At 42.4% G+C, this 25,297-nt stretch overlaps 1 protein-coding gene across 2 annotated transcripts in view; it reads left to right on the top strand.

Annotated features, from left to right (window-relative positions):
- Positions 1-25,297, top strand: part of SYNPR (synaptoporin) — a 296,179-nt gene that overhangs the window by 130,045 nt on the left and 140,837 nt on the right. Inside the window, exon 1 of one of the 2 annotated variants that reach the window (XM_032649187.1) lies at positions 16,814-16,971. The exons of the other annotated variant lie outside the window; for it this stretch is intronic. Coding sequence (XP_032505078.1) covers positions 16,948-16,971 — 24 coding nt within the window. The 5' untranslated portion in view covers positions 16,814-16,947. Of the gene's footprint in view, positions 1-16,813; positions 16,972-25,297 lie in introns of those variants that run through there. 2 annotated transcript variants of the gene reach the window in all.

The following is a 25,297-nucleotide window of genomic DNA, read 5'->3' as shown; positions in this document are numbered from 1 at the left end:
AGAGGACATGTTCTCAGTGAAGAAAAAAAGATATTCACATTAATCATTTTCCCAGTGTATAACGTATGTATCAATGAAGATGAGGTAAAGGCTGGCCTTGGGAAGAAAAGTTAAGTGCTTGCAACAAGGGTGTCAGCAGATTTCTGTCCTTTGATGAACTCAGGATTACTCTCCCAGTTGTAAGCCATATGGGAACAGTGGCTCAGAAGTCCCAAGGCATAGGTTCCAATCCCAGCTCAGCCATTGCTTGACTCCCTAAGGAGATTTGAGCCTCTTATTTCATCTTTCCTGGTCTTGATCTTCCACCTGAAAAATGAGGAGGGAGTGGTTAATACGGCAGTGATTCCCCAAACTGGCTGTATAGCACAATCACATGGGCAAAATCTTAAAACATACAGATTCTCGGACCCAACTGCAGACCTGTTGCCTCAGAATCTTTGGCTTTGTGCCTTTCAAGAATCTGTATGTTAAATAAGTTCATTGGCTCAGACTTGTATACCCACTTAGTTCTTGCCAGGCACTGGTGTTTGGAAACCACCAGACTGCTGATTTCTGATTTACAAGGTTGAGGACAGTTGTACTGTTGTCGGACACTGATTCTTGCAGTGCTTCTCGTCTCAATAAAAACTGAATAGATGAAATGGAAGCTGAGTAAACCCATAATTCCCTCTAAGCACTGGTTTCCTCAGATGTATTGTTGTCTATCTGCTCACTTATATTTAACGTGTGATATTACGATATCACAAGAAATATATATTTTGGTCTTCATCCCCAGTTTTTTGCACGGAGATCCTAAAACCTTGTAAATTTCTGAGTGATGGGGCTGATAGGACTGTCTTACACAGAGCTCCTAAATCCCTTGCAATTTCCTGACTGATAGGAACATATTTATTCTCATGAGGCAGGCCCCAAGATAGCTTCAAGATGGGGGCTGGTCACCAGAAAGACCAAATCTTGATGAGAAGCTTAAAACTTTCAGCCCCACTCTCCAACCTCCAGGGACTGGAAAAGGGCTAAAGATTGAGTTAATAATCCATCACGCCTGTGTGATGAAACATTCATAAAAACCCCTAAATGATGGGATTTAAAGAACTCCTGGGGAGACTTCTCTGGTGGCTCAGTGGTTAAGAATCTGCCTGCCAATGCAGGGGACACGGATTTGAGCCCTGGTCCAGGAAGATCCCACATGCTTTGGAGCAACTAAGCCCATGCGCCACAACTACTGACCCCACGAGCCACAACTACTGAAGCCCGTGCTCCTAGAGCCCGTGCTCCACAACAAGAGAAGCCACTGCAGTGAGAAGCCCATGCACCATAATGAAGAGTGGCCCCCACTTGCTGCAACTAGAGAAAGCCCGTGCACAGCAACGAAGACCCAACGCAGCCAAAAATTAATTAATTAATTGATTAATTAAAAAAAAAAAAGAACTCCCGGGTTCGTGACTGCATCCACATGCTAGAAGGGTAGCATAACTCCAGCTCCGCAGGAATAGAAGCTCCTGTGCTCAGGATCCTCACAGACCTTGCCCTATGTACCTCTTCATCTGGCTGTTCATTTGCATCCTTGATAATATCCTTTATAATAAACCAGTAATAGCAAGTGAAGCGTTTCCCTGAGTTCTGTGAGCCATTGCAGCAGATTAGAAGACCAATAACATGCTCATTGCACTGCATCATTGCCTCTTCTAAGGAACTGTAGACAATTTAAATATCTAGTAATAGAGGGAATATTTAAATAAATTTTTGTATATCCATTGTATGACATGTCAGAGAGCCATTAAAAAGCATGACCTATATAACATGGTTACCACTAGGTCAACTATATGCATGCATATTTTGTCAGCTATTGCTACATAACAAACCACATAACAGTAGGCATTTATTATTTCTCATTGATCTATGGATAAACAGGCTTGCTGGTGATGAGCTGGGCTTGCTCATGTCTATAATCAGCTGTCAAGTCAGCCAGAGACTCACTAGTCTAGAACAACCTCATGGCCATATTTAAGCGGTCAGCTGGCTGTGGGATGGGCAAGGTAGTGACTAGACCATGGGTCTTTTCCAAATCATTCATCAGGCTATCCCAGCATTATTCACATGCTTGCTTGGAAAACTTCCAAGAAAGAGAGTGGAAGCTGCAAGATAAGTTGAGACCTAGGCTGAGAACAGGCACAACTTCATTTCTGCCACATTCTGTTGACCAAAGCAAGTAATCAGTGAGTCCAGATTCAAGCAGGGCAGAAATGGACTCGATTTCTTACATAAGAAGAGCTGCAGAGTGTCACTGAATGAGCGTGGGTGAAAGGAATCAGAGCATCACTTTTTTGCATCAATAAACCACATATACGAACAAGAACTGGATGACATATTTTAAAAAAGCAAAGAACTGATATGTTCATAAGTTAGGGCTGTGGGCTTTTTTTCCTTTTCCTTTATGACTTTGTTACTTCATGTAGGTAGCTATAACATTGTTGGTGCAATAAACAGTGATTGAAAGGAAAAACACAGTAAGAGGAACCACAGTGAGATTAAGATCAACCACTTCATTACTCACTATACTGAGAGAATTGGATCCATAATTTGCATATCATAAACCAATCAATATAGCCTTTTGTTCTGCAGTGCATGCACAGTGGGTAACAATGGAAAGATCCTGAAATTGCCAAAGCAAAGTAGTTCTCTAAGATATATCCAGTGGCCTTGGATCTCAAGTGGAATTTAGCCATGAGATGTACAATTATTCTTAGCCCTCTGGGCACTCTGCATATTACCAGACAGAGCTGGCACCGTCTCAGATCTGTAACGCTTTAGCAATCTCTGGAACCCCCAGGGAACAATTCGTTCTTTAATTGCCATGATTTCTTATAATTGAAGATTTGCCCATTTAAGAACCAAAATTTTAGTTCCTTTTTAAAAAAAGATTGTAACTATTTTGAACAGAAGTCATTCTTTAAAAGTGTAAGTTGTTCATGTCCTTGTGTTTTAAAATAGAGTTGATAAAAACCATTTGAACATAACATAGTTTTTGACAATATTGTTCTTTGCCATAATGCAGTGACATCTTCAGACCTTTGTGGAGCAAAGTAGGGTTTCTTCACCCTTACATAAAATATTCTGAGAATGTTATGCTTTCAAGTTCTCACTTATCCCCTTTTTATTGTTTCCGTGCTCTCTCTTGCTCCCATGGGCTTTAAGAGTGCCTGCCTCTGACAGTTTGTTCCATTTTACTTGGCCTCTTCTAATATGCAGTCATCTTAGAAAAACCCACTTTATTAAGATTATTTGTAGGATAAGAGTAATTATGCTCTGAGTAAGGACCAGGAAGCCTCTAATCTGAGTAGGGTGCATGACCCTTAGTGTACAGAAGCTTGGTAACATGTCCTTTGCTTGCTTATTTTCTTGGTCTTGCCTCTATCCAAGGAAAGACAAGAGCCAGATCTGGGAATCCAAAGCACATTAAATCCAAAGCACATTATCAGGTGTCAAAGAGGTAAAGATATGAGTAACCGGAATGAATAAATAAAATACATTCTAGGTGGGCTCACTGTGCTAAGGACGTTAAACATTCCATAACCCTGTTTTGCCAAAGGTTAGTTTGTCACATAAATTACGGACTTTTCCAAAGCATTGACTTATTTTTACATGATAATTTAGGGTGCAGGGTGAGTTTGTTCATTTATTCCACACATTTATTTATTTACTTCTACTCTGAAGATGTGTGTGTGTGCACATGTGTGTGCATACACACACACAGTGAGAGAAACCCTGTCCATGTGGAAACTATCTTGCCGTTTGGAAAACAGAAATATAAGCACATAATTGTGAAATATTAAAACAAATACTGTAACTGAAACATGTCAGCCACTATGGAAGAAGAGAAAATGGAGGCAAGAAAAGACCCCCTAGGTCTCTCTGTCCCTGTAAAGTGTGGTTGATAATATCCAACTAACAGGTTTATTGTGAGGATTTAATTATAACCCTGAGTAAGGACATGTAAACTCAAAGCTTATTATATAAAGTATTATATATAAGGCAAGACTTGGATTCAAATCTTGATTCCATCACATATTAGCTAGGTTTTTGTTTAGCCCCACTTTTCTTTTCTGGAGAATGGGGCTAATGCCTGCCTTGCGGTGTTGTTGGGAGAATAAAATAAAAGGACATAAGTGCCCCACACAGTGCCTGGAAAATAATAAGTGCTCCATAAGTGCTCCACAGCTCCTTTCTCCTTTTCTTCTTCACCAGAGGGGTGACAAATGAGCTGGGTTTCGAAGGATGAGTAGGAGTTCACAAACCAAACCAAATAACAAATCCCCAACAGGGAAAGAGGCTTTTCAACAAAAAACACGTGGAGATTTGCTTTTGAAAGTGGAGGGTGATTTGTGAGGCTGTTACCCTTCTCAGCAGAGTCAACAATGCTTCTCTATTTCTTTCACTGTCTTCAGGAAAGCTAGTTCACTGACTAGTGTGATTTGTCAACTCACATGCACCACCTCACTACTAAAACGTTATTTGAGCCCTCATTGCAATCAGACAGTATTGGGCCTTTATGAAGGAAGGGGAGGAATATGCTAGAACTCCGTAACACTGCATGAACTAACAGAATTTTGAAATTGTACAAAGAGGGACAAGATATCCCTTCCGCCATCATATGCCTAGGGTCTGAAGATAAATCATAGGGAAGAAGCTTGAAATCTCTTTATTTAGAAGTAGTCTGTCTATCTATTTAATACGCATTTATTGAGCACCTATCACTTGCAAAAAATTGGATTAAAAGGGAGAGACAAACATCAAGATGGTTAACTCTGAGTCAGACCAAAGGAAACAGGGACTATAAATGAAAAAAACAAACAAACTAAAATGGATAGCAGAGGCAATTGCATTGGTCTTTGAAGGGCCAGTAGGGATATAGTTACCCAAGAGGAAAAGTGAAGGCATTTTATTGGCAGGAACAGCACAAGCAAAGGGGCAGAAACGTTAAAGCAAACAGGTGAAAAGAGAAGCTTGGTCTGTTCCAGAAATCACCAAGCCCCTTAAAAACCAAACACACACAAAGAAAAAAGTCACACAAGAGAAACAGAGCAACAACCAACATAGTCTTTCCTTGATGACCTCATAAAAAAAGTCATGGTTTCCTCCTTCCCTTTTTCTTCCTTTCCTGCTGATGACTTAGACCTTTCAAAGGTACCTGTAGGCTGTGCAGCAGTCAGTGCCAAGGCCATACCTTATCCTGAGCACTCACTGCACCAACATAGGCCCTTGGTATCATTCTACAGGGACCCGGCCTCTCAGCCTGAGGGCTTTAGCCCCGCAAGTGGGATCGGCAGGGTGTTTAATGCTTGCGGGAGCCAAAAAAGGATTGGAAAATAACTGGGCCAGTTTCCTGCACCTCATGGTGAGCTACCCATTAATGCATCCTTTGCTAGCTCCCTTCCCTTCCCCGACTCAATCCCTCCCTGGCTTTCCTCGAATCACCTTCCGAATAAACTACTTGCCCTTAGAGTGTTGTCTCAGGAGGAAGCTTGCTGGAGAAGACAACCGAAGACAGCCTGCTCCTGGCTCCTGGAAAGGGTTGGGGCTGGTTTCATGGGAGAGGGCAGGATCCAGGCTGATTCTGGGAAACGGCTCAAGGAGCATTTTTGTTGGTTGGGGGACTTGGATTTTTTTAGTTGGTTATATTTTCAGAGGGATGAAATGAGTTAATTCATATGAAGTGTTCAGGCCGGGGCCTGGCACATAAATACCCGCCATGGTCATTGCCATCATCTTTGTATTGGTCTCCCCTCTTGTCTGTGTGTGTGAGAGCGTGCTTACTGAAATCTCACTCCCACCCCCATGGCACAGATTCTGGAAGGCAGCCTTCCTTTCTGGAGGTGAGACTCTTCTTCCTACTCAGAGCCTTGGGTGAATATGGATCTCACCTTGTGTGACAAACATTGTGGCTGTGTTGACTATAATTTAATCCAAGCACTGACCTCATCCACTGTGCAGGGGGTCGCTAACACCTGTGTCCTATCAAATTGCCACTGGGGAGAACGAGGTGGGGACCCTTCTGGCTTATGATTCAGGAGGTCTGAGTTTGGAACTGGTAATTCCTGATTCGTTTGAGCTGCTCAGGTGATCCAGATGTGCAGCCAGGTTTGAGAACCGTACTTCTCAGTGGCTTTGATCCCCAGGATCCACATCCCAGAGCAACGTGGTATCCGAACAGAAAGTGTGGACTCTTTTTCTTTTTCTGAACAGAATGCAAGGCTGACTTCCCTTAGACTGCTACAGCTAATGTCAGAACAAGTTGTGTTTCTAGTCCCTTACAGGGAGTTTCTGTGCCCACAGTTCCCTAGAGATGGGAGGAAAAGGGCTGCTCTTAGAGTTGAGATAAGTGACATTCTGGAAATATCAGAATGTCTTGTTCTTCAGCTTCACTCTCTTAATTTGTATCATTTAACAACTCGGGGATGGTTTATGAAGGAGCTAACATTTTAAGGGAGACATTGGTAAAGCAGTCTGTTTTAAAAATAGATGCACAGCTGAAAAAGAAAACTCCCTCTGTGTGAGTGCACATGGCACATTGAACCATTCTAAGCTGGCCTGCAATAATAAATAATCAACTAATACAGTAGGAATGGTTGCATAGTATGTTTATAGAGGCAGACACTGAGCACACACATGAACAGGAACTCTCTTTAGAATCGTAAATTTCAATTCTCAGAGTATTTTCACCAAAGATGTCTTGTGTTGGCATCACAGCTGCCCTGTGAGATAGCCAAGGCTGCAACATCTTTCTTGGTAGTCCTGAATCCAAGGATCTGGGAAAAATATAAATTAAGAATGCAGGAAGCATCCCCAGATAGGAGGGATCTTTTGGGTTTGTAAAATTATGAGAAATTTTCTTGGCCAGATGAATTGGCCAACAGAGACTTAATTTGCTTTAAGCCAAATGGCCAAATCCCATATCATAGGAATCCAGAGACACCTCTGGGTAGGACATACGCAGGCCAAAAAGAGAGGTTTTTCAAAGATTCATAAGCCCTTAAGTTAAAATAATGCTCCAGGTCTCTTTGACGGACCCCATTCTCTTGCTGCACCCCATCATAACAAATCACATCCCTAAGCTGGGCTGCGGTGGGATGGACTGGGAATAGTTTCAGATGGAATCAACCAAATTGGCCATGGCTAGTATGCTTGGAGCTCCATGGCTCTCATTTTTCAAATTCTACATTTTATAAACTACGTGGGGTGGACGCAGACCTCATTCTCTTTCCTACAGATGCCCTATTTTGTTAAGAGCTGTAATTTAGTGTGGGTTTTGGAGGCATGTTTGTTGGGAAGGAAAGGAAAACCTGAAAGCCATTTTGCACGGATTTGATTCTTAAATCTATCTGGCCTTAAGCATTAGCAGGGAGAGACAGTACAAGACACTTGTGTTGTTATAATTACCATCAGGCTTCCTTCCCTGTGTTATTTATAACACGTTAGCATCAGCATTATTCTCATTTTACAGGTGAAGAAATTGAAGTTTAGAAAGGCTCAAAGGGGCCTACAAGTGTACACACTTGGCCATGACCCCTCTCTTCATGGGGAGCCCATCAGTGAAGTCACATAGCTCATGATCTGATTTACTATTCGTTTCTCAGTGTACCGAGCAAGATTATTGAAAATAGTCTCCATGTTTTTCTTCCCTCCCTCTTATTACATTACCGGCAAGATTCATGTAAAAAATGGACCTCAGGGATTCTTTCTGATATAAAGTCTTAATCCTTATCATAGCAACCCCTATTCATCTTGTGGTTCTGCACCAGGCTTTAAGAAATATGTGTCAGGAACAGCCAAACTTGTAAGCTGATGGAGCTCTCTCTATTATAAAAAAAATGGGGCTTCCCTGGTGGCGCAGTGGTTGAGAGTCCGCCTGCCGATGCGGGGGACGCGGGTTCGTGCCCCGGTCCGGGAGGATCCCACATGCCGCAGAGTGGCTGGGCCCGTGAGCCATGGCCGCTGGGCCTGCGCGTCCGGGGCCTGTACTCCGCAGCGGGAAAGGCCGAAGCAGTGAGAGGCCCGCGTACCGCAAAAAAAAAAAAAAAAAAATGATATGAAAACAGAGAGCTGTATCTTTGCTCTTTCTGATTAGAGTTATGAATGTGGGCTTAAGAAAGTTCATTCATTTTCTCTTCCTGATTTAACAAAGACGTATTTAGTAACTACTATATGCAGAGCAGTAATTGGGTGCTGTGCAAGATTAGTGGGAAGAATGAGCCTATTGTCTAGGGGTTTCTGGTGAGACCACTTTTAACCCTCTACAGCAGAACAGCAGATATTATCATCAGAAATTATGCCACTGAAATACATCATCATTTTTGTTTTCCAGTAAGTATAAGCTCAGTCAGAGAAGTGATGGTCAGCTGCCCACCTTGTATATACAGTACATGCCAAAATTGCATACATTAGCAAGGCTGGTAATGAGATTTACAACCAGGACTTTTGAGTCAGACAACGTAGGTTCAAACCCTAGCGCTAACACTGTTTATCTGTGCAGATTTGGGCCACGTTCTGAATTGCAGTAAACATTAGGTTCCTCATTGGTAAAATGAAGATAACAATAGCTTCGAGATCGCAGGGTTGAATGATAATCAGATGAGATAATGCGTGAACAGAGCTTAGGCTAATACCCAGGAATAAACATTAGCATCGTTATTTGTATCACAAAGACCCACTGCAGGAAATGACAATTGCCAAACAGAGGAATGGATAAAGAAGATGTGGTGCATATATACGGTGTAATATTACTCAGCCATAAAAAAGAATGAAATAATGCCATTTGCAGCAATATGGATGGGCCTAGAGATTGTCATACTGAATGAAGTTAAGTCGGACACAGAAAGACAAATATATGGTACTGCTTATATGTGGAATCCAAAAATAAGGGTACAAATGAACTTATGTACAAAACAGAAGTAGAGTCACAGATGTAGAAAACAAACTTAGGTTACCAGCGTATGAGGTGGGGGAGGGATAAATTGGAATATTGGGATTGACACATACACACTACTATATGTAAAATAGATAACTAATAAGAACCTGCTGTATAACACAGGGAACTCTACTCAGTACTCTGTAATGGCCTTTATGGGAAAAGAATCTAAAAAAAAAAAGAATATTAGATATATGTATAACTGATTCACTTTGCTGTACACCTGAAACTAATACAACCTTGTAAGTCAATTATATGCTGATAAAAAAAATTTTTAAGTCATAATTAAGATGTAGATTTAGAGATTTTATTACAGCTAAAAAATAAAATGACAATTCCAAATTCCTCCATTGCATCAGTGGTTCTCCATGCTTTTTTGCTTAAGACATAGAATATTCTCTTCTTATACCACCGTATATAGAAGCCTGGGATATAGAATAGCAACCAGTGGAGTGGAGTGGAGGGGTTGGAGCAAAGAAGGGTGTGGAGCCCCCTGCACCGTCTTCCCACCTCCATTGTGTGCCAAGGAGCAGTTCCATGGAATTCCTAGCATTCAGCTTGAAAGCTATGATATTAAAGATTATCCTTATAATTATATTGTGAGCTGAGATATCTGGTCATTTGCATGTACTATCTATATTCTGGTACATACAAGAATTTAGCAGCAATATTTATTTTATGGTTATATTTTACATGTGAGGGTAGGCCAACATGTTCACGTGTTTACCTCTATAATTAAGAAGTACATCAGAGTAATTCAGCATTATTCATTCAATCATTAAACAAATATGTTTTGAGCGCTATTTATGCACCAAGCCCTGGTAGGTTCCTGACTTATGCAGATAAATCAGAAAGATCCTAAGAACCTATCAGGCAGAGACTATTATTTATCTTTTTCACCACTGAATCCACCGAACTTAGCACATGCCTGACATATAGCACTCATTCCATGAACGATTGCTGAACTGAAATTTTAGACTAATGAATGACTGTCCTTTCATTGTGGGAGAATAACAAAGTTCTCGTGGATTTGAGGATTGTTCTTCCCTATTGAAAACATGAGCCCCGAGTAGGCTTTAGCTGTGATATATAAAACCTGAGTCCCCTTCTCTCCAGAGTTGGTTTTTCTGAGATCTCTAGAGAGTTACTAAAGGTACTCAATCCCTCCATTGGCTTGAAATATTTAATTAGAGCAGGGATGAAAGCAGAAATTATCCAGCTTATAATAGTTCTGGAGTTATTGCCTGCAGTCCAGGAGATCATGGATGGATATTGGGGAATCCCTAGACTGCCGTCCATGAAGTGTCAGAAGGAAGCAACTCTCCAAAGACCTGCTCTGTAGACCGAGTAGATGGACCCATGTATATACTATGAATATTCAGAAATGTCAACATTCAAAACCATTTTCAACAAATACTTATTTACTTTAAGCCTTATGCCTCAGTGTCATTCGCATAACTCCCTCATAGTTGAGGAAAATATGTTAAGTCTTTCTGAACAAGGCATGGGCTGTCCTTTTCTTTCCAAACCCTGACAATCTCTTCCCTCTAAAGGAGAAATGAAACAGCCAGGCATCATCTCTATAAAGCAAACAGAACCTGGCAGAGAGTATCACTATCAGGAGTATAACTGTCCCCACCTTGTTAGATGCTGTGCGTTTGCTCTGTACTTACACTCTGCATGCAGTAGTGTACACGTACTCAATCTTACAGGTGATGGCGAGTGAGAAGACTCTACATGGAGTAAGGGACAGGACTGGAACTCAGGTCCACATGTTTGTGTAGTCAGGCTCCAGGTAGGAAAGAGCTGGCACACTCAAACTGGGTGATTAAGGGGAGTTTTTTTTTTTTTTTTTTAAGGGGAGGGGACTTATTAAAAAGGAGTAGGGCAGACTTAAGTAAAGCAGAAAGGGATGGTGCCCATGCAGCACCTTAAGGATAGCAACTGAGACGAGCTGTTACCCCCTCAAGCCCAAAGCGTCAAGTGGAGCCGGGGAGGACAGAGAGACCGAAAGAGAGACAAAGTGTGTGGAGAAGGCAACTTTACAGCACCTGTAGCCTTTGCTCGAGGGACGGACCCCACTTAGAAACCCATCAGGAGGGACCGAGAGAATAAGTACCCAGGCTTCAGTCTCCTCTTGGCCTCAGACCTCCTGGCATTACTTCCCATTGGCTGTGCCTCCACTGGGATGCCTCAGGAGACGGGAGCTCATTCATGTGGTCCAGTTAGGTCAGCCTGGGACACAGAGTAGTGGGGGAAGGGGAGCTGGAGGGACAAATAGAAGCTGTGCAGCACAGTGTCTGCCCGAAAGGTCGTCGTGCACTTCACCATACATATCTTACCCCCCAATCCTTCTGTCCTCCCACATTCAGCAAATCATCTTTGCTTGGCTGCTCTGTGTCAGGCACTTTGCTTTGGAGGGTACAGAGATGGATACGGTATGATCCTGCTTAGACTCACAGTTTTCAGAGAATTTGTCAAACATTTTTCACTTGCTGGGGGTTTTTTTGGTTTTTGTTTTAAATTTTATCAATTTTTATTGAAGTATAGTTGATTTACAATGTTTAAGGTCTACAGTAAAGTGATTCAGTTATATATATGTTCTTATGCAGATTCTTTTCCATTATAGGTTATTATAAGGTATTGACTGTAGCTCCCTGTGCTCTACAGTAGGTCCTTGTTGGTTATCTAGTTTATATATAGTTGTATCTGTTCATCCCAAACTCCTAATTCATTCCTCCCCCGCCTTTCTCCTTTGGTAAGCATAGTTTGTTTTCTCTGTCTGCTTCATTTGCTATGTTCGTTATCATTTGTCTCCCTTGTTCTCCTAGGCAGGGCTGTGTTTCCACCCCTATACCCAAACACTCCTCAAACCTTGTTCCACTATATTTCTTAGTTTCTCTTGTTTCCACAAACTTCTTCTCTGTGTTCAGCTTCTGTTTGCCAGCCTTGAACTCTCCTGAGGAAAGCTAATAACCTAATAAATGTTCAAATGTTACTGATATTACTTTATCTCATTAGGTCTTTGAAAAAGAAAAGAGACAGAGTTGGAGGAAAACACTCTTTCTCCCTCCAGAGAAGTAAATAACAAGAGGTCTAGAAAGTTCTGCCCTGACCCTATTTACCTGTCCACATCAGAATAAATGGCCTTTTATTCCTGCCAGGAGCTGTTTGCAGTCAGAGTAAGGAAGGCACCATTAAAGATTTCAAGGTTGTTCCATAAGTAGATTAAATATAAGTGCTCTCATTACTATAGCTTGAAAGAGTTGAAACTGTTTGGTGAGCAAAATGGAAGAAACTTAGCTAATGCCCTCAGTCATTTACTAGTGTGGCCAGAGTAATCTTCTTGTCTTGGATTACCTTCCTCCCCCTGCAGCAATGGAGGGAGAGATCCTCATGGCGCTGCAATTTTCCTTTCAGTGTTTGCTAAATGCTTAGAAAGCTAGACCTCCCACCATCCCAAACTGAAGCAGACAGGCCTGAAAGGACCCCTTGTAAGAAGCCAGATGTTTGGAAACAGAAGCTGTAAGGGAAAGGAGCTGTTGCATTTACCAGGAGGTGTGTCCACCAAAGGGGAGACAAGCATTTTGGTTTAGAAAAAAAATTCATTTGAAGTTGTCTGAAGGCCACGCTCAGTTGAAAGATCAGAGTTGAAGATCTGACCATATTGGAAATTAGCATTGCTGATGATGTTTTCAGAGAATCACAGATTACTTACATCTATTTAACCTTCTCTATAAACCCAACTCAGAGAACACTGTACTATTTTTAATAGTCTAATAATGGGTAAATGTTATTTTGAAGGCAGTAGTGACAATGCTAGTATCATTTTTTCCAAACAAGAACCATCAAACAATGGCATATTGCTTTATTCATGTCAGTTCTAATGGCATGTTACACAGTGGTAGCCGACTTTCTGAACTGTCTGCTAGAATGGAAGTCAGGACAGTATCAGTGGCTGACTGACAAGACTATTTGCTCTCTGATGACAAACTTACAGTCAAGTATTCAAATATCTGTGTGGGCCTAGATAAACTGAACCCTGGGCACCCAAGCTTCTATAGAACACCTGGTCCATATGGTTTACAAAAGGATCTCTCCACTGTCTTTGACACGGCCTCCACTTAAATCAACATGATACAGAAATCTGCAACCTTTCAAGAAGATTCCCCGAATGAGGAAGTACAAACAGTCTGTGTCCATCAATATGAGTCAGTCAATCACCTTTGTTCACCTGTGCTGCATTTCAAGTCTAAGGTCTTTTGAGAAGCAGGTTTCTTTTCCTCTGTCTCAAACCTAACTTGTTCTCATGTTGATTGATTGATTCATTCATGAGACGTTATTAAGCATCTACTAAGTGCCAAACATTCTCTTAGACACTGAGGATACAGTGTTATGCAAAACAAACAGACTTCCTACTTTCCCAGAAGTTATCTCCTAGTGAAAGAAGATAATTAAACAGACAAGTAAACAAGAACAAAAAGGCAATAAGAGGTACAAAAAACCCACATCTCTCACACACACACACACACACACACACACACACACACACACACACACACACACACACCATCACCATCACCACCACCACCAGCAGCACTGCGACCACAACAACAAAATACAAGGTAACATGAAAGAGAGTGACTGGGGAGAGAGAGGGTGTTTTTAGGTCTGGTGATCAGGGAAGAAGGACCCTCTAAAGAGTGGACAATAGAACTAAGGATCCAGTGACAAAGGAAGAGAGCAGGCAAAGATCTGAGGAAAGAATGTTCCAGGCAGAAGAAATAGCGAGTGCAAAGGTATAAAAGACTAGTGTGGCTGAAGAGTAGGGAGGCAGAGGGTTGGAATTAGATTAAAAACAAAAAGGCAGATGAGAGCCGCATCGCATAAGGCTTTGGAGACACAGTAAAGAGTTTGAGTTTTACATGCAACCTACTGGATGATGACGGAAATTATTTTTCTCAGACGAGTGATATGAACTAATTTATATTCTAAATAGCTCAGTCTGGATAACATATAGAGAATGCTTTATCGGGATAAGAGTGAAGGCGGGGAGGTCTGCAGGGGGTCTATCACAGTGGCCCAGGTGAGAGATGAAGGAAGGCAGGGGGTGTTGGGGAGCTGGAGAGAATGTGGACGCTTTATCTGGGACAAAATAGGAGGCAGGAAGAGCAGACCCCAGCAGCAGAATAGAACCCTACCATTAGTCTTAGAACCTTATCTGGTCAAAGTTGAGTCCACAAGCCCTTTAGAGATCACTCAGTGGAAACCCTTCCATTTAACATGAGAAAACCTGAAAGATGGACAAATGAAGGGACACGCCCAGGGTCCCTGAGCAGGCCACTGGCAATCCCGAGACTGAGCCTCACACCTCCCGTCTTCCAGGGGCTTAAATAAGGTCAAGTCCACACAGAATGCAGCAGACCCCGGGCGGGGGCTGTGGCAGCTTGGTAGGCCCCCTTTCTACAGTTGGGCCTCCCAGTCTCTGTGGTGTGAATCCAAGCAGTGGCAAGAGCTGTGGAGTTATGCCAGGGTCCGTGGAGCCATATGTGGATCATGCCCACCCTGGAGGCTGAGTAAATAAAAATGTAAATGCCGCAATGTGACATCTAGAACAGAGAGGTTAATGGCTTGGCGCCTGGCATCCAACTGAGTTCCAATCTTGGCTTTCCCATTGTTGACTGTGTGCCTTTGGATAAGTTACTTAACTCTTTGGGTCTTGGGTTTCCTCTTCAGTAAACCGGAATGAAAATCATAACTTTTCTTGGTTCTGTGAGGCCCACATAGGATAACACACTTGTACAAACAAACAAACAAAAAACTTAGACTAGTACCTGACACAGACAAATATTCAAGAAATGTTTGGCATCATTATATGGAATTCAAAACTTCTTTTAGTGGAAATGGGGCTCTTAATATTCAAAACCCTGATAAAAGTGACTCACTCTCCACCCGAAACTGTTAAGAGTGCTTCTGCCCTGCAGGTGTGTGGCTGGAGCTGCATCGCTTTAACTCGGCTCTAACACTGCAGGTCACCAGCCGCCTGGCAGGAACTGTGGCCTTTAGCACAAGGACCCGATTCCTTCAGTCAGTCTTTCATTCATTTATTCCACAAATGCCTACTGAGAGCTAATGGAACTGCCTGGTGGTTCTCAGCCTTTTTTTTTTTTTCCTTGCTTCAGCTGGGTTCATTTGCTTAATTTACTCCCCTGAGTAACTTCTCTCCTTGAAATGCAGTGATCTTTCAACTGGCAGGTGAAGAGTGGCAGTGGGGAGAGTGGAGGTGAGAGTGTGGGGGGAATGAGATTCCAATCAGAATTGCAAAGGGACCAAGTACAGGTTGAAACTTTCAAGAGTCTCCTGGAGGGTGCTGTGTGAGGAACAGGCACATCACAGGAGGAGGAGGAAACAGACTGCTGCAGGATGCTGAGCCAGGTTGTACGTGCACTGAAAGCCTTAGCCATTTTTCATCTGTTCCCCTCCCCTCCACCAGCAGCTCTATGAGGTGTTAGTGTACCCATTTCACAGAAGACAAACTGAGGCTAGGAGACCTTAAGGTACTTCCCAAGTCACATGACGAGTCAGTGGAAGGCTGGGGCTGGACCCGGGGTGGCCTGACTCCTCGTCAGGTTTTGTTTGTTTGTTTGGTTCCCGACGACGTCCTTGAGTTGTTACCGTGTGTTTGGAGGGGGAGAGGGAGGAGGGAGCTGTGATGGTAATGACTGCTGTTGTCGTGCTGGTGTGTATGTGAGACAGAGACAGAGAGGGGGACCCAAAGAAACACTCAGGACAGAGTCCGAATTAACAACCACCAATAAAAAGGCTGGCCAGCTGAGGTGAGTTTCCGTTGGGCCATCACCGACCACACAAAAGATAAAGCAGAGATGCCTGGGCCATCCTAACACTATTCCTGTCCCGAGTCGGCTCCTGATGGGGCATGTGAAGGGAAGAGGCATGCGGGTTTCTTCCTCCTTTGCTGTGGTGTAGACCTCAGAGAGAAGGGGTCCTCAGGAAGCCAGCGTGCGGAGAGTGTCTCACCTGTGGGCACCCTGTCCATGAATTCAGTGCCAGTCCCTCCAAATCGTGCTGCCTCAGGATGCCATGCTTTCAGCCCCTTGAACTTGTCAAGCTCACCTCCCTCTAGAGAGGCCCATTTGTAGACAAAGCAGGGCCAGGTCACACTGAAACCTTTTCGCTTTTCAGATTTGGCTGGGGAGACTTTAAGTCACACTCCTGGGACGAGTAAGCAACCGAGTCATAATTCGTCCCTTCCCCAGTTGCCAGAGCCCGGAAAGCCTGTCTTCAGGTACCATCACCTTAGTGATTATTTATGGGTGGTGTATGAATTTCCCAAATGGGCATCAGGCAACGCATCCAGGCATTTCCATAAAAACGAGGGCAATTTTTTCTAAGCAAACGTATACACATCTCCTTAATCTATGCAAATCTATTCATAAGGATTTTCTAAAACCACCACTTCCCCCACGCACCCTGGACACACAAATTCCCAGCTCCTTTTGATTTCCCAGTTTGTTTTTAAGCACTGGGTGGAGGGAGGAGGGGGCTCGCAGATTCAAGGGGGAGATGGTGCTCCCTGGGTGATGCAGCTGGCTTGCTCAAAGCAGCCGGTCCTGCCCTTGCAGTTGGGAGCAAAGAGCCAAGTGTGGGATGGTAACCACCTCCCAAAAAGCCAGGCAGCCTTTCACCAGAGGGAAGTATCAGGTTCCTGTACTTTGGCTGTGGGTTGTCACTGTCTAATAATATGACCGTTTTGCCATCTCTCTGCAAATAAGGCAGAAGCTGCTACCTGATTGGTATGACATCTCACTTACCCTCCTCATTGATTTTCTTGTTCTCCTCCTTTGCTTCATAAAAAGAGGGACCAGTGGCTCGTGCTGTGGACAGAGAAGCTTGATTTTTAGTATGAGAGAGCTTCTATTTTCTTTCAGGAGAGGGAAGTTGGATGATCAATTCTTTTGTAAATGTGTATGGTGATATTTGCTCCGGTAAGTTTTATATCTCTCTTGATTTACAGCTGGCTGGGGGTGGGGGGTGTGTGCGTGTGTGTGTGCGTGTGTGTGTTTGCATAGATTTAGACTGTACAGTCACGTATCTTTCCAGATATCATTTTCTGAAATCTTTAGGGATAATGTCTTTTTATTTTCTTACTTTGCTTGCTCATATTCATCTGTCTAAGCCAGAGAGCTCTGTTGTATAAGAGTGTGATGCTTACCTTAGTTGTTGAAGGATGCGCTGGGTTTCTCTGAACATAGTAAGGAAACTATTTAAGCAAACTTACATTTGGCTTCATAAAAATGTAATGTCATTCTGCCTCCCACCGGGAGTGTTTAATGTCTTAAGTATGTTCATGGTGCCATAATCTGCATATCATTTTAATTAAAGTTTCTTCCTCAATGTCAGAGCAAGAATTTTGTAAACTCCATAAATAGTTACCAAATGTTTTGTGCTTTGCCAAGAAAGGGTGTGCTAATTTCATGAGGCCTCAAGCCAGGGCAGCATGGATGAGATGAGTTTCCTCTAAGATGAGGTACGTGCACCTTTAAAAGAACTGAATGTATGAAAAGTGTTCAGATCATTAAAGTACATCTCTAGAATTCCTTGAAAAGATCTAATCACAAGTGGCTGTTGCTTCTCTTCTGTCTTTGCACTGTGTGTTTGTGCCACCGTCTGTCAGATGCCCAGCCCTGGCTCTCATGTTTCTGTATCTGACGCTGATCAAGAGAAAAGTTGCTGTTATTCAATTCAAACTAGTGCCATACCGTGATCTGCTCACCACTGCTAGTTATGATTTTTAAAGGCATTACCTGGTTAACTGCTTTTTTTCTATCATCTGTTTTTCTAGAGAGTGTTAGAGGACCTGAATTCTTTGCTGTTAATTCAGAACTCTGAGAGAAAGTCTGTCAATATAATTATCCTAGACAGAGATGACTGGATGATTAAATAATTGCGCTAATGGAAATAAACTGAGGTTCTCATCTTCTCTTTTTGTTACACAATCAACAAATCTGCATAGTCTTTTTCATGGTGAAATGGATTAGAGAATATATTTATAATGAAAGTTAAAGGCACCACTGAATAAGAAGCAAGAGGGGGTCTGACTATCTATTCTTCAGAGATTTTGAAAGTAAAGTTAGGAACGTCATGTGTGCCTAGACCTCTTAGGCATAGAATTCTTTTTCGGAAGAGCAATGATTCAGATCCTGAAGTAATCTAGGGGCAGCTCATGGGAACACTAGTGTCTGGGAATCTAGGAGTGTGGTCCTCACGTCTGCTTCTTTTGGGCATTCTGCCCCTCACACACCCTTTGCAAGCTGGAATGGAGCTATTCATTCTGACAAACAGAATTTTGAATTTTGGTTAATTGAGTTCAGCCTCAAAAATCCTCCTGTAAAAACTTAAAAGAAATAAGACTACATTTAAAGTATTCATTTGAGTGTATGGTAATAAACTATTATACATTTTTAAAAAATCTTCTAAACCCATATGAACTTACATTGCCTCTTACTGGTCACAAGAAGCATGTTCCTTATAACAGCCTTAGATGCCATAAACCCTCACGAGCACCAAGTGTTCCTTAGTTGGTAGTTTGTTGAAAAAGAAAACTTCTATCCTTGGGCTGTTGGCATTTACCGCTAAGGAAACTCAACAGCACTGAACATCTGTCTTTGTCTCCCCAAACACCCACTCCCCCAACATCCCTTAATATTTTTGTCATCTTTCTCTTGGCCGTCATTAACAGGTTATGTACAAAGTCGCTAGCTGTAAACGGAGTTGATCATCCTCTGAAGCTGTTCAGTAACAGAAGTGAATGCAGATCTGGGCGGTGGAGGGGGGGTGTCACCCTGCAGGTGAAAGCATCTGTCTTGTCCTGCGGGTTGCCAGTTTACAAAACTGTTAGGGCTCCCAGCAGGCTCGCACCCACTGATATAGGAAGGACAGTGGGGCATCTGTATCTCGGAGAGGTCAAGACATTTTGTGTGATTTAGGATGAACGTGCCTGGTCTTGAAAGCATCCCTTTGGAAAAGTCCAGAATGCCATTACCCCCAAAACTGTTGTAGTCCCTTCAAAGGAATAAAAATCTGTGCCATGTAGGGGAGAGTAACAAAGGGAATTTTGATTTCACGATGAGACCACTTATTCTTTTTAGCAGGATGAGGAATGCAGTCGTCGTTTCCATTTAGTAAGTACCTACTGTATGCCTGGCACTGTGCTAAGCATTTTACGTGGCTTGTTTCCTTGAATCTTCACAGCTATCCCAGGAGGGAGATTTACAGATAAATCCCCGTTTTACAGATAAGAAAACGGAGACAGAGGGCAAGTGTGCCATTCGTTTGTGGCAACACGGTGATAATGATGAAACTCAGAGCCAGACAGGCTCATTCCAGAGGCAGGCTCTTCATCTCTCCCCTCAGCCAGGGTTTCACTTCATCAGTACAATCTACAGCCGACTCCTAGCCTGCAGTGACTTGCAGGGTGTACCATAACACACCATATTTTTTTTACACCATATTTTCATTAGTGCTTTTCCCCCCCTCTGAAGCTACATAGCCTCCTTCTCAGGCTCTGCCTTTGTGACTCCAGGCTAATTATGTGTTTGTAACTAGCGAGTGTGCATTGTATTTCCACGCAACTATAAAGATGTGGATCTCACAAGAGGGAGCCAGTCTAGGGAGAGCTATATGCAGAAGTGGCTGAATTAAGGTAGCTTTTTTTAATTGATCACAAGAAATCCGTCCCTTTGGTTTTCAATCTTTCGAACGTAGAGTCAAAATTAAGATGTGATGATAACACACATATCAATACCTCAAGGTATCTGGTTTATCACTGATGCAAAATATAAAAAGCAGTTGCTACTGAATTGATGTATTTGTGGAGACTTTGTAAAATTCTCACCTTTTATTTTTTACTCACCCCCAGCATGAGTTTCTCGCACTTTGTGGCCAGCTGGAAAGCACTGACGTGGCCCTTCAGGTAGAATATTGCAAAGCGCCTCTACCACCTGGGTAATGAAAAAATGAAAACAGCTGCCAATAAGCATGCTGAGAAGTGTGACAAAGTTGAAACTCAGAGGCCCCAGATGCAGTCTTTTGCACCTGAGCACGGAACTCTCCATTTGAAATCCATTTAAGCCAATAAAATTCAACTGGATCTTTTAGGAGGAAAATGCAACTGAGTAGAATCAATATGTTTGAAATTTCTCCTCCACTGGCAGTTTTCAGACTAGAAGCAGGGCACACCCGTCATGAGGTAGGTGAGCCTGTGAAATGCTGCATTTTCTTCCCTCAGTGAGAGAGAAAGGATTGTGAGTGATGAAAATGTTGCTAGAAGGGAGAACCTAGCTTAGGACACTTTTGCTCTATTTCACCCCAAACCAGAGGGATCTAAAAAACACAGATGAACAAACAAACCAACAAAAACACCCCATCCCAAATTGGGAGGATTAAGAGTTCAGTTTTGAAGTGTTGACACAATATTGACTTCTTGGTGTGGTCTGCTGCATCTAATAGTGCTAGCTTTTGAATTACTCCTGGTGTAGAGTAAATTAAAGAGATCAGAGTGCAGTACTCAGTAAGATGTGTTTCCAAAATGATAGTCATTTTTGTCAGAGGTAAAACTTATTGACCTCTTTTTCTTGCTCTTAAAAAATAATAACTGGGGGCTCCCCTTGTGGCGCAGTGGTTGAGAGTCCACCTGCCAATGCAGGGGACACGGGTTCGTGCCCCGGTCCGGGAAGATCCCACATGCCACGGAGCGGCTGGGCCCGTGAGCCATGGCCGCTGAGCCTGCCTGCGTGTCCGGAGCCTGTGCTTCTCAACGGGAGAGGCCACAACAGTGAGAGGCCCGCGTACCGCAAAAAATAATAATAATAATAATAATAATAATTGGATGGTTTAATCAGAGAGTGTGGTATTAGAGCCAGTCAGGATAAAGAAATTTAAATCAATCTGCGTTTTCCACCAGCATTTATGAGAGTTTTAAATATATTAACAGTCATCAAATGAACACTTTTATTACTTTAAAGAAATATGTTGTACTCATCCACAGTGTTCATGAAATATAGGCTTATCCCTTAAAACTAAGCTTAGAGACAATTTTATAAAGCATATCATATGTCAGTCTCCATGTCCAAGATAGAGCTTTCTTCCGAGAGGAGACCAAATCCAAAATAAATCACAGTAGAGACTGTCTTTCGTCTTACCTACATTTCCTTCTGCCTTTTCTTTGGCTGTGGATGTGTGTACTTAATCAAGTTGATCCTTAAGAGCTTAAAAATGATCTATTGAGTATGCAGGAATAGCATCTGGTGTTAAGACATAATGAGCGTGGGACGAGGCTTGAATTTGTCATCAAACATTCTAAGCTGGTGTACAAACAGAGCTGGTGGGCCTGTTCCATCCTTGTCTAAGAAGATGGAATCAGGGAGGATTTTGAGCCTGAAAGGAACACATGAGGCATTCAGTCCTCTAGAAGAGGCTCCTGGTCATTGGTGTGCCTTTAAATGTTTAAAGTTTAGGGATGAGTTGAGAATGGAAGCACCTCAGTCACTACTCTGCAGACTCATGGATCTGCATAATTAATAGATTTTACAGTGGTCATTTTTGAACAGATTCTAGCCAAAAGTCTTAATGGAAAATGGTTCCTGGGCAACTTCAAACGCATTCCACTACGGTTTCTGGAAAGCTTATTCCCAACACGGGGCAATCAGTTCACTGTGGAGCTTTGGGTTGGCCAAATGTAAGGGGGTAATCATTTCATTAGAGTTTGTGGGGGGGACTGGTAGGTTGGGGGTAAAATGCTTCTATTGATAATCCCCATGTGACTTCTTTAGCCCTGCTTACAGAATCTTTAAATCCTCCCAAATTACCACACATTGTCTCTGAGTAGGCTTTCTGGCAAAGATATGACAAATATTTTAGACTTGTTTTATTTCTGGTAAAAAATGGCTTTAAGAACATTTGTGCCCAATATAGATTATTACTTGAGGACTTTTCAAGTCACCATAGTGACATCTACCTCTCAATGATGAACCCATATATGTTTATCTAGCTTTGGATGAGGGAAGAAACGGGATATAATTTTTCAAAGCCTATGACATTCAATTTGCCTTCCTATGAAATTGAATGGTTGAGACCAAAAAATAATTTTTTTTTAACTGGGGGCAGATTTGAGGGAAGGCTTGGAGTGTTGACTTCACCAGGCTATTCTTGCATTCCGCAGATATTTAAGGATGCTTACCAAGTGCCAGGTACCACACTAGGCTTCAGAGATGCCGTGATGAACAGATAAACATAATATCTGTGCTCCCAGAACTAAATGCCTTCATTTTCCTTTTTCTCATCTAAACCTAGTTTCTTTTTCATGGCTCAGGATGTGTCTTTTTAAAAGCATAATTGAACTGTTTTAGTAAGACATTTGCAGGAAATATGTGCTTTTGGTCCTGTCTGTTTATGCTCAGTGAAGGAATCCATTTCCTTCAGAGAGTTAATCCATTTATTTACTGATGTGATTATTCGTCTGGCTGAAATGGAGTGGTCTGAAGGTGGGGAGCCGGGGGAAGTCTTGTAGTTGTGCCTTCTAAGCATTATTTATCATTACAAGGCATCCTCGGATTTGATACGCTATTCTCACTCTTGCCCGATGTTGGGAGGAGGAAAGAGGGATGAAGCTACAACAGGACAGAAAAGTAAAGAAGCTAGAAGAGTAGACAGAGAGGGTGCCTAGAGGAAATAAGACTTGCAGTGGCAGTATGATTAGTTCTAACTGACATTATCGGGTTCTCTGTGGGTGTTCATTTATTCAGAATATATATATATATATATATAATGTCTACTTTGTGCCAAGTGCAACACTAGGTGCTAGAACACAGGAATAAATACGGTATACTAGTTTCTGAACTCAAGCAGCTTCTAGTAGGCCAGGATTTCTCAACTTCAACACTATTAACATTTTGGCCCAGATAATTCATTGATGTGGGGCTGTTATAAGCATTTCAGGGTGTTTTGCAGCATCCCTTGCCTCTACCCACTAGATGTCAGTAGCCAAATGCCCCCCCAACCCACCAAGTTGTAAGAACCAAAATTATCTCCAGACAATGCCAAATAATCCCTAGTTAAAACCTTGCAAGAAACTGAGTAATAACCAACAGCTTTGACCGAATCTTCCCTTAGCATTTCTACTTCTCTGACTTTCAGATACACTGCTGCATGGTTAACTCCAGGATTTTTCCCAAATATTCTGTACAACGTGTCTAACAAAGACAAGTAAAGCATCTCTAAGTCTTTTTTTTTTTTTTACTATTATATCCCTTCTGTATAACACTTTACCGTGTTCATTTGCCTTACATTTTGTCTCATTTGATTCCAGCAATCAACAAATGAGGCAATAGGAAAATATAATAACCTTTTAACAGATGAATACATGGACATTTAGAATTGTTATATGCCCAAATTCTTGCAACTAATAGTGGATAGAGCTTAGATTCATACTCAGATGTCCTGACACAAAAATCCAGTGTTTTTCTACAGAGTTACAAAATTTAATGAGAAAACCAAGGTAAGTATTTTTAAAGCACACTCTGTCTTTGAGGCTGTACTGGAAATAATAGCAATGTAGCTGTGGATGGAGGTCCACAGGCTTGGCTCCTTACTAAGTATTTGTTAACTGGGTGGTTTTGCACTCTTAGTGCAAATAGCAAATAGCAGCATCCCTTCTTCATTCCCATCCTCAGTAGTTCAAGGAATGTGGAGTGATACATCACAAAAACCACAGGAAGCTCTAGAGATCAGTCCAGCAGAGTGGATGGGGCACGGGCTTTGAAGTCAGATGTACCTACTGTATGAGTCAGCATCCCAGCAGGAAGAGATGACATCCTCAAACCATCTGACCTCTTGCCAGTGACAGTAAAACATTAAACCTTAATTTCTTTAAGTCAGAAAATTGAAGCCCTGAAAGGTGAGTTGCGTTTCTCCAGGCCTTATGATGAAATCAGTACAGAAGGATGATAAAAGCAGAGCTCAGTGTACTTCCAGCCCAATGAGCTGAAGAATCATTTCAAATGGAGAAAGGCCGGTTCATGGATCTGGCACATACCAGAAATGTATGTGTTCTGGGTTATCACCAGAAGTCTGAGTGCCTGAGATCGGACCCTACATTTTGAACTGGGTACACCCAAGAATCTTTGGGGTTAGTTTAGCCATATTTCAGCCTCATTAGAGGCTACAGGAGACATTGAGCTCCTGGATGCATCTTAAAAGAGTTGTGGACACGAATCTGGAACACAGTAAAGACAGGCAGTAATTTGCAGTGGTGCTCATCACATGTACTCCTGAGCTTGGATAGATGCAGGGCTTTCCCAGGAGAAGCCCTCCAACTGTACCTGGGCCCACATCCTTCATCATCTGATGAACTTTTGAAAGGTATCTGTCACTATTGAGACCCTCGTGGCTTTTGCCAAGATAAGAGTCATTCCAAGCATATTGCTGTGGCAGAATGCCCATCAAGAAAGCTATCTTCTGCCTGCATTGTCTTAAAGAAGTGAACTTAGAATAAGAGGAAATGGATCCAGATCCTGCCTCTGCCACTCATGGTCTTAGACAATTCATTAGTCTTCTCTGGGCCTCAATCTCTACATCTGTAAAATGGAAATAATGGGTCCCCTCCCCAGAGTTCTGGAGAGGATCGCTCTCATAAATGATATGAGAAAACCCTTTGGAGACCACGTGGGCCTAGACAATTGTATCATTATGTCCTTCTCTCTGTAATCAAAGTTCATTCTGCTGTCAGTTTTCACTCGGTGCCCTTGATGTGTGCATGGGGTGAGGGGGAATGTTTCCCCAGTCTACCAAGAAAATGACTGCAGTTGTGGGATGGGTCTAAAGTAGTCTATCAATGGTTTGATGGGTAATTCTATCTCAAGCAGAGATTTATGTTCATATTATAAATTGCAGAGACAGAGTATCTTCACTGAAGAATAACTATAATAAAGCCAAATGCAATATGGATAAAGCAATTCCCTGTAATCAGCTCAATTCAGGGAATGCTTCTGTGCTTCCCTTTCAACTTCCTCGGAAGCCTTTCCCTGCCATCTGTCCAGGCATAATCCATTCGTTATGAGGGGTTGGGAAGAGAGGGGTTGACATGATCTCTGACCTGATATTGTGTGACCTTAACCCTCTTCTCTCTCCACCTGAGAGAGCTCCTCAGGTGAATTGACAAATCCCAGTTTTTTCCTCCCTAAGGATCAAAGCTCAGGGAAAGCCTCCTGCTGCCCACCCTGAGTTTCTCATTAGCCCCTGGTGTAGGAAATTCAA

This window comes from Phocoena sinus, chromosome 11 (assembly GCF_008692025.1).
Source record: "Phocoena sinus isolate mPhoSin1 chromosome 11, mPhoSin1.pri, whole genome shotgun sequence".
Classification (NCBI taxonomy): Eukaryota; Metazoa; Chordata; class Mammalia; order Artiodactyla; family Phocoenidae; genus Phocoena; species Phocoena sinus.
The sequence above is the reverse complement of the archived record's forward strand: the minus strand, read 5'-3'. Positions and strand labels throughout refer to the sequence as shown.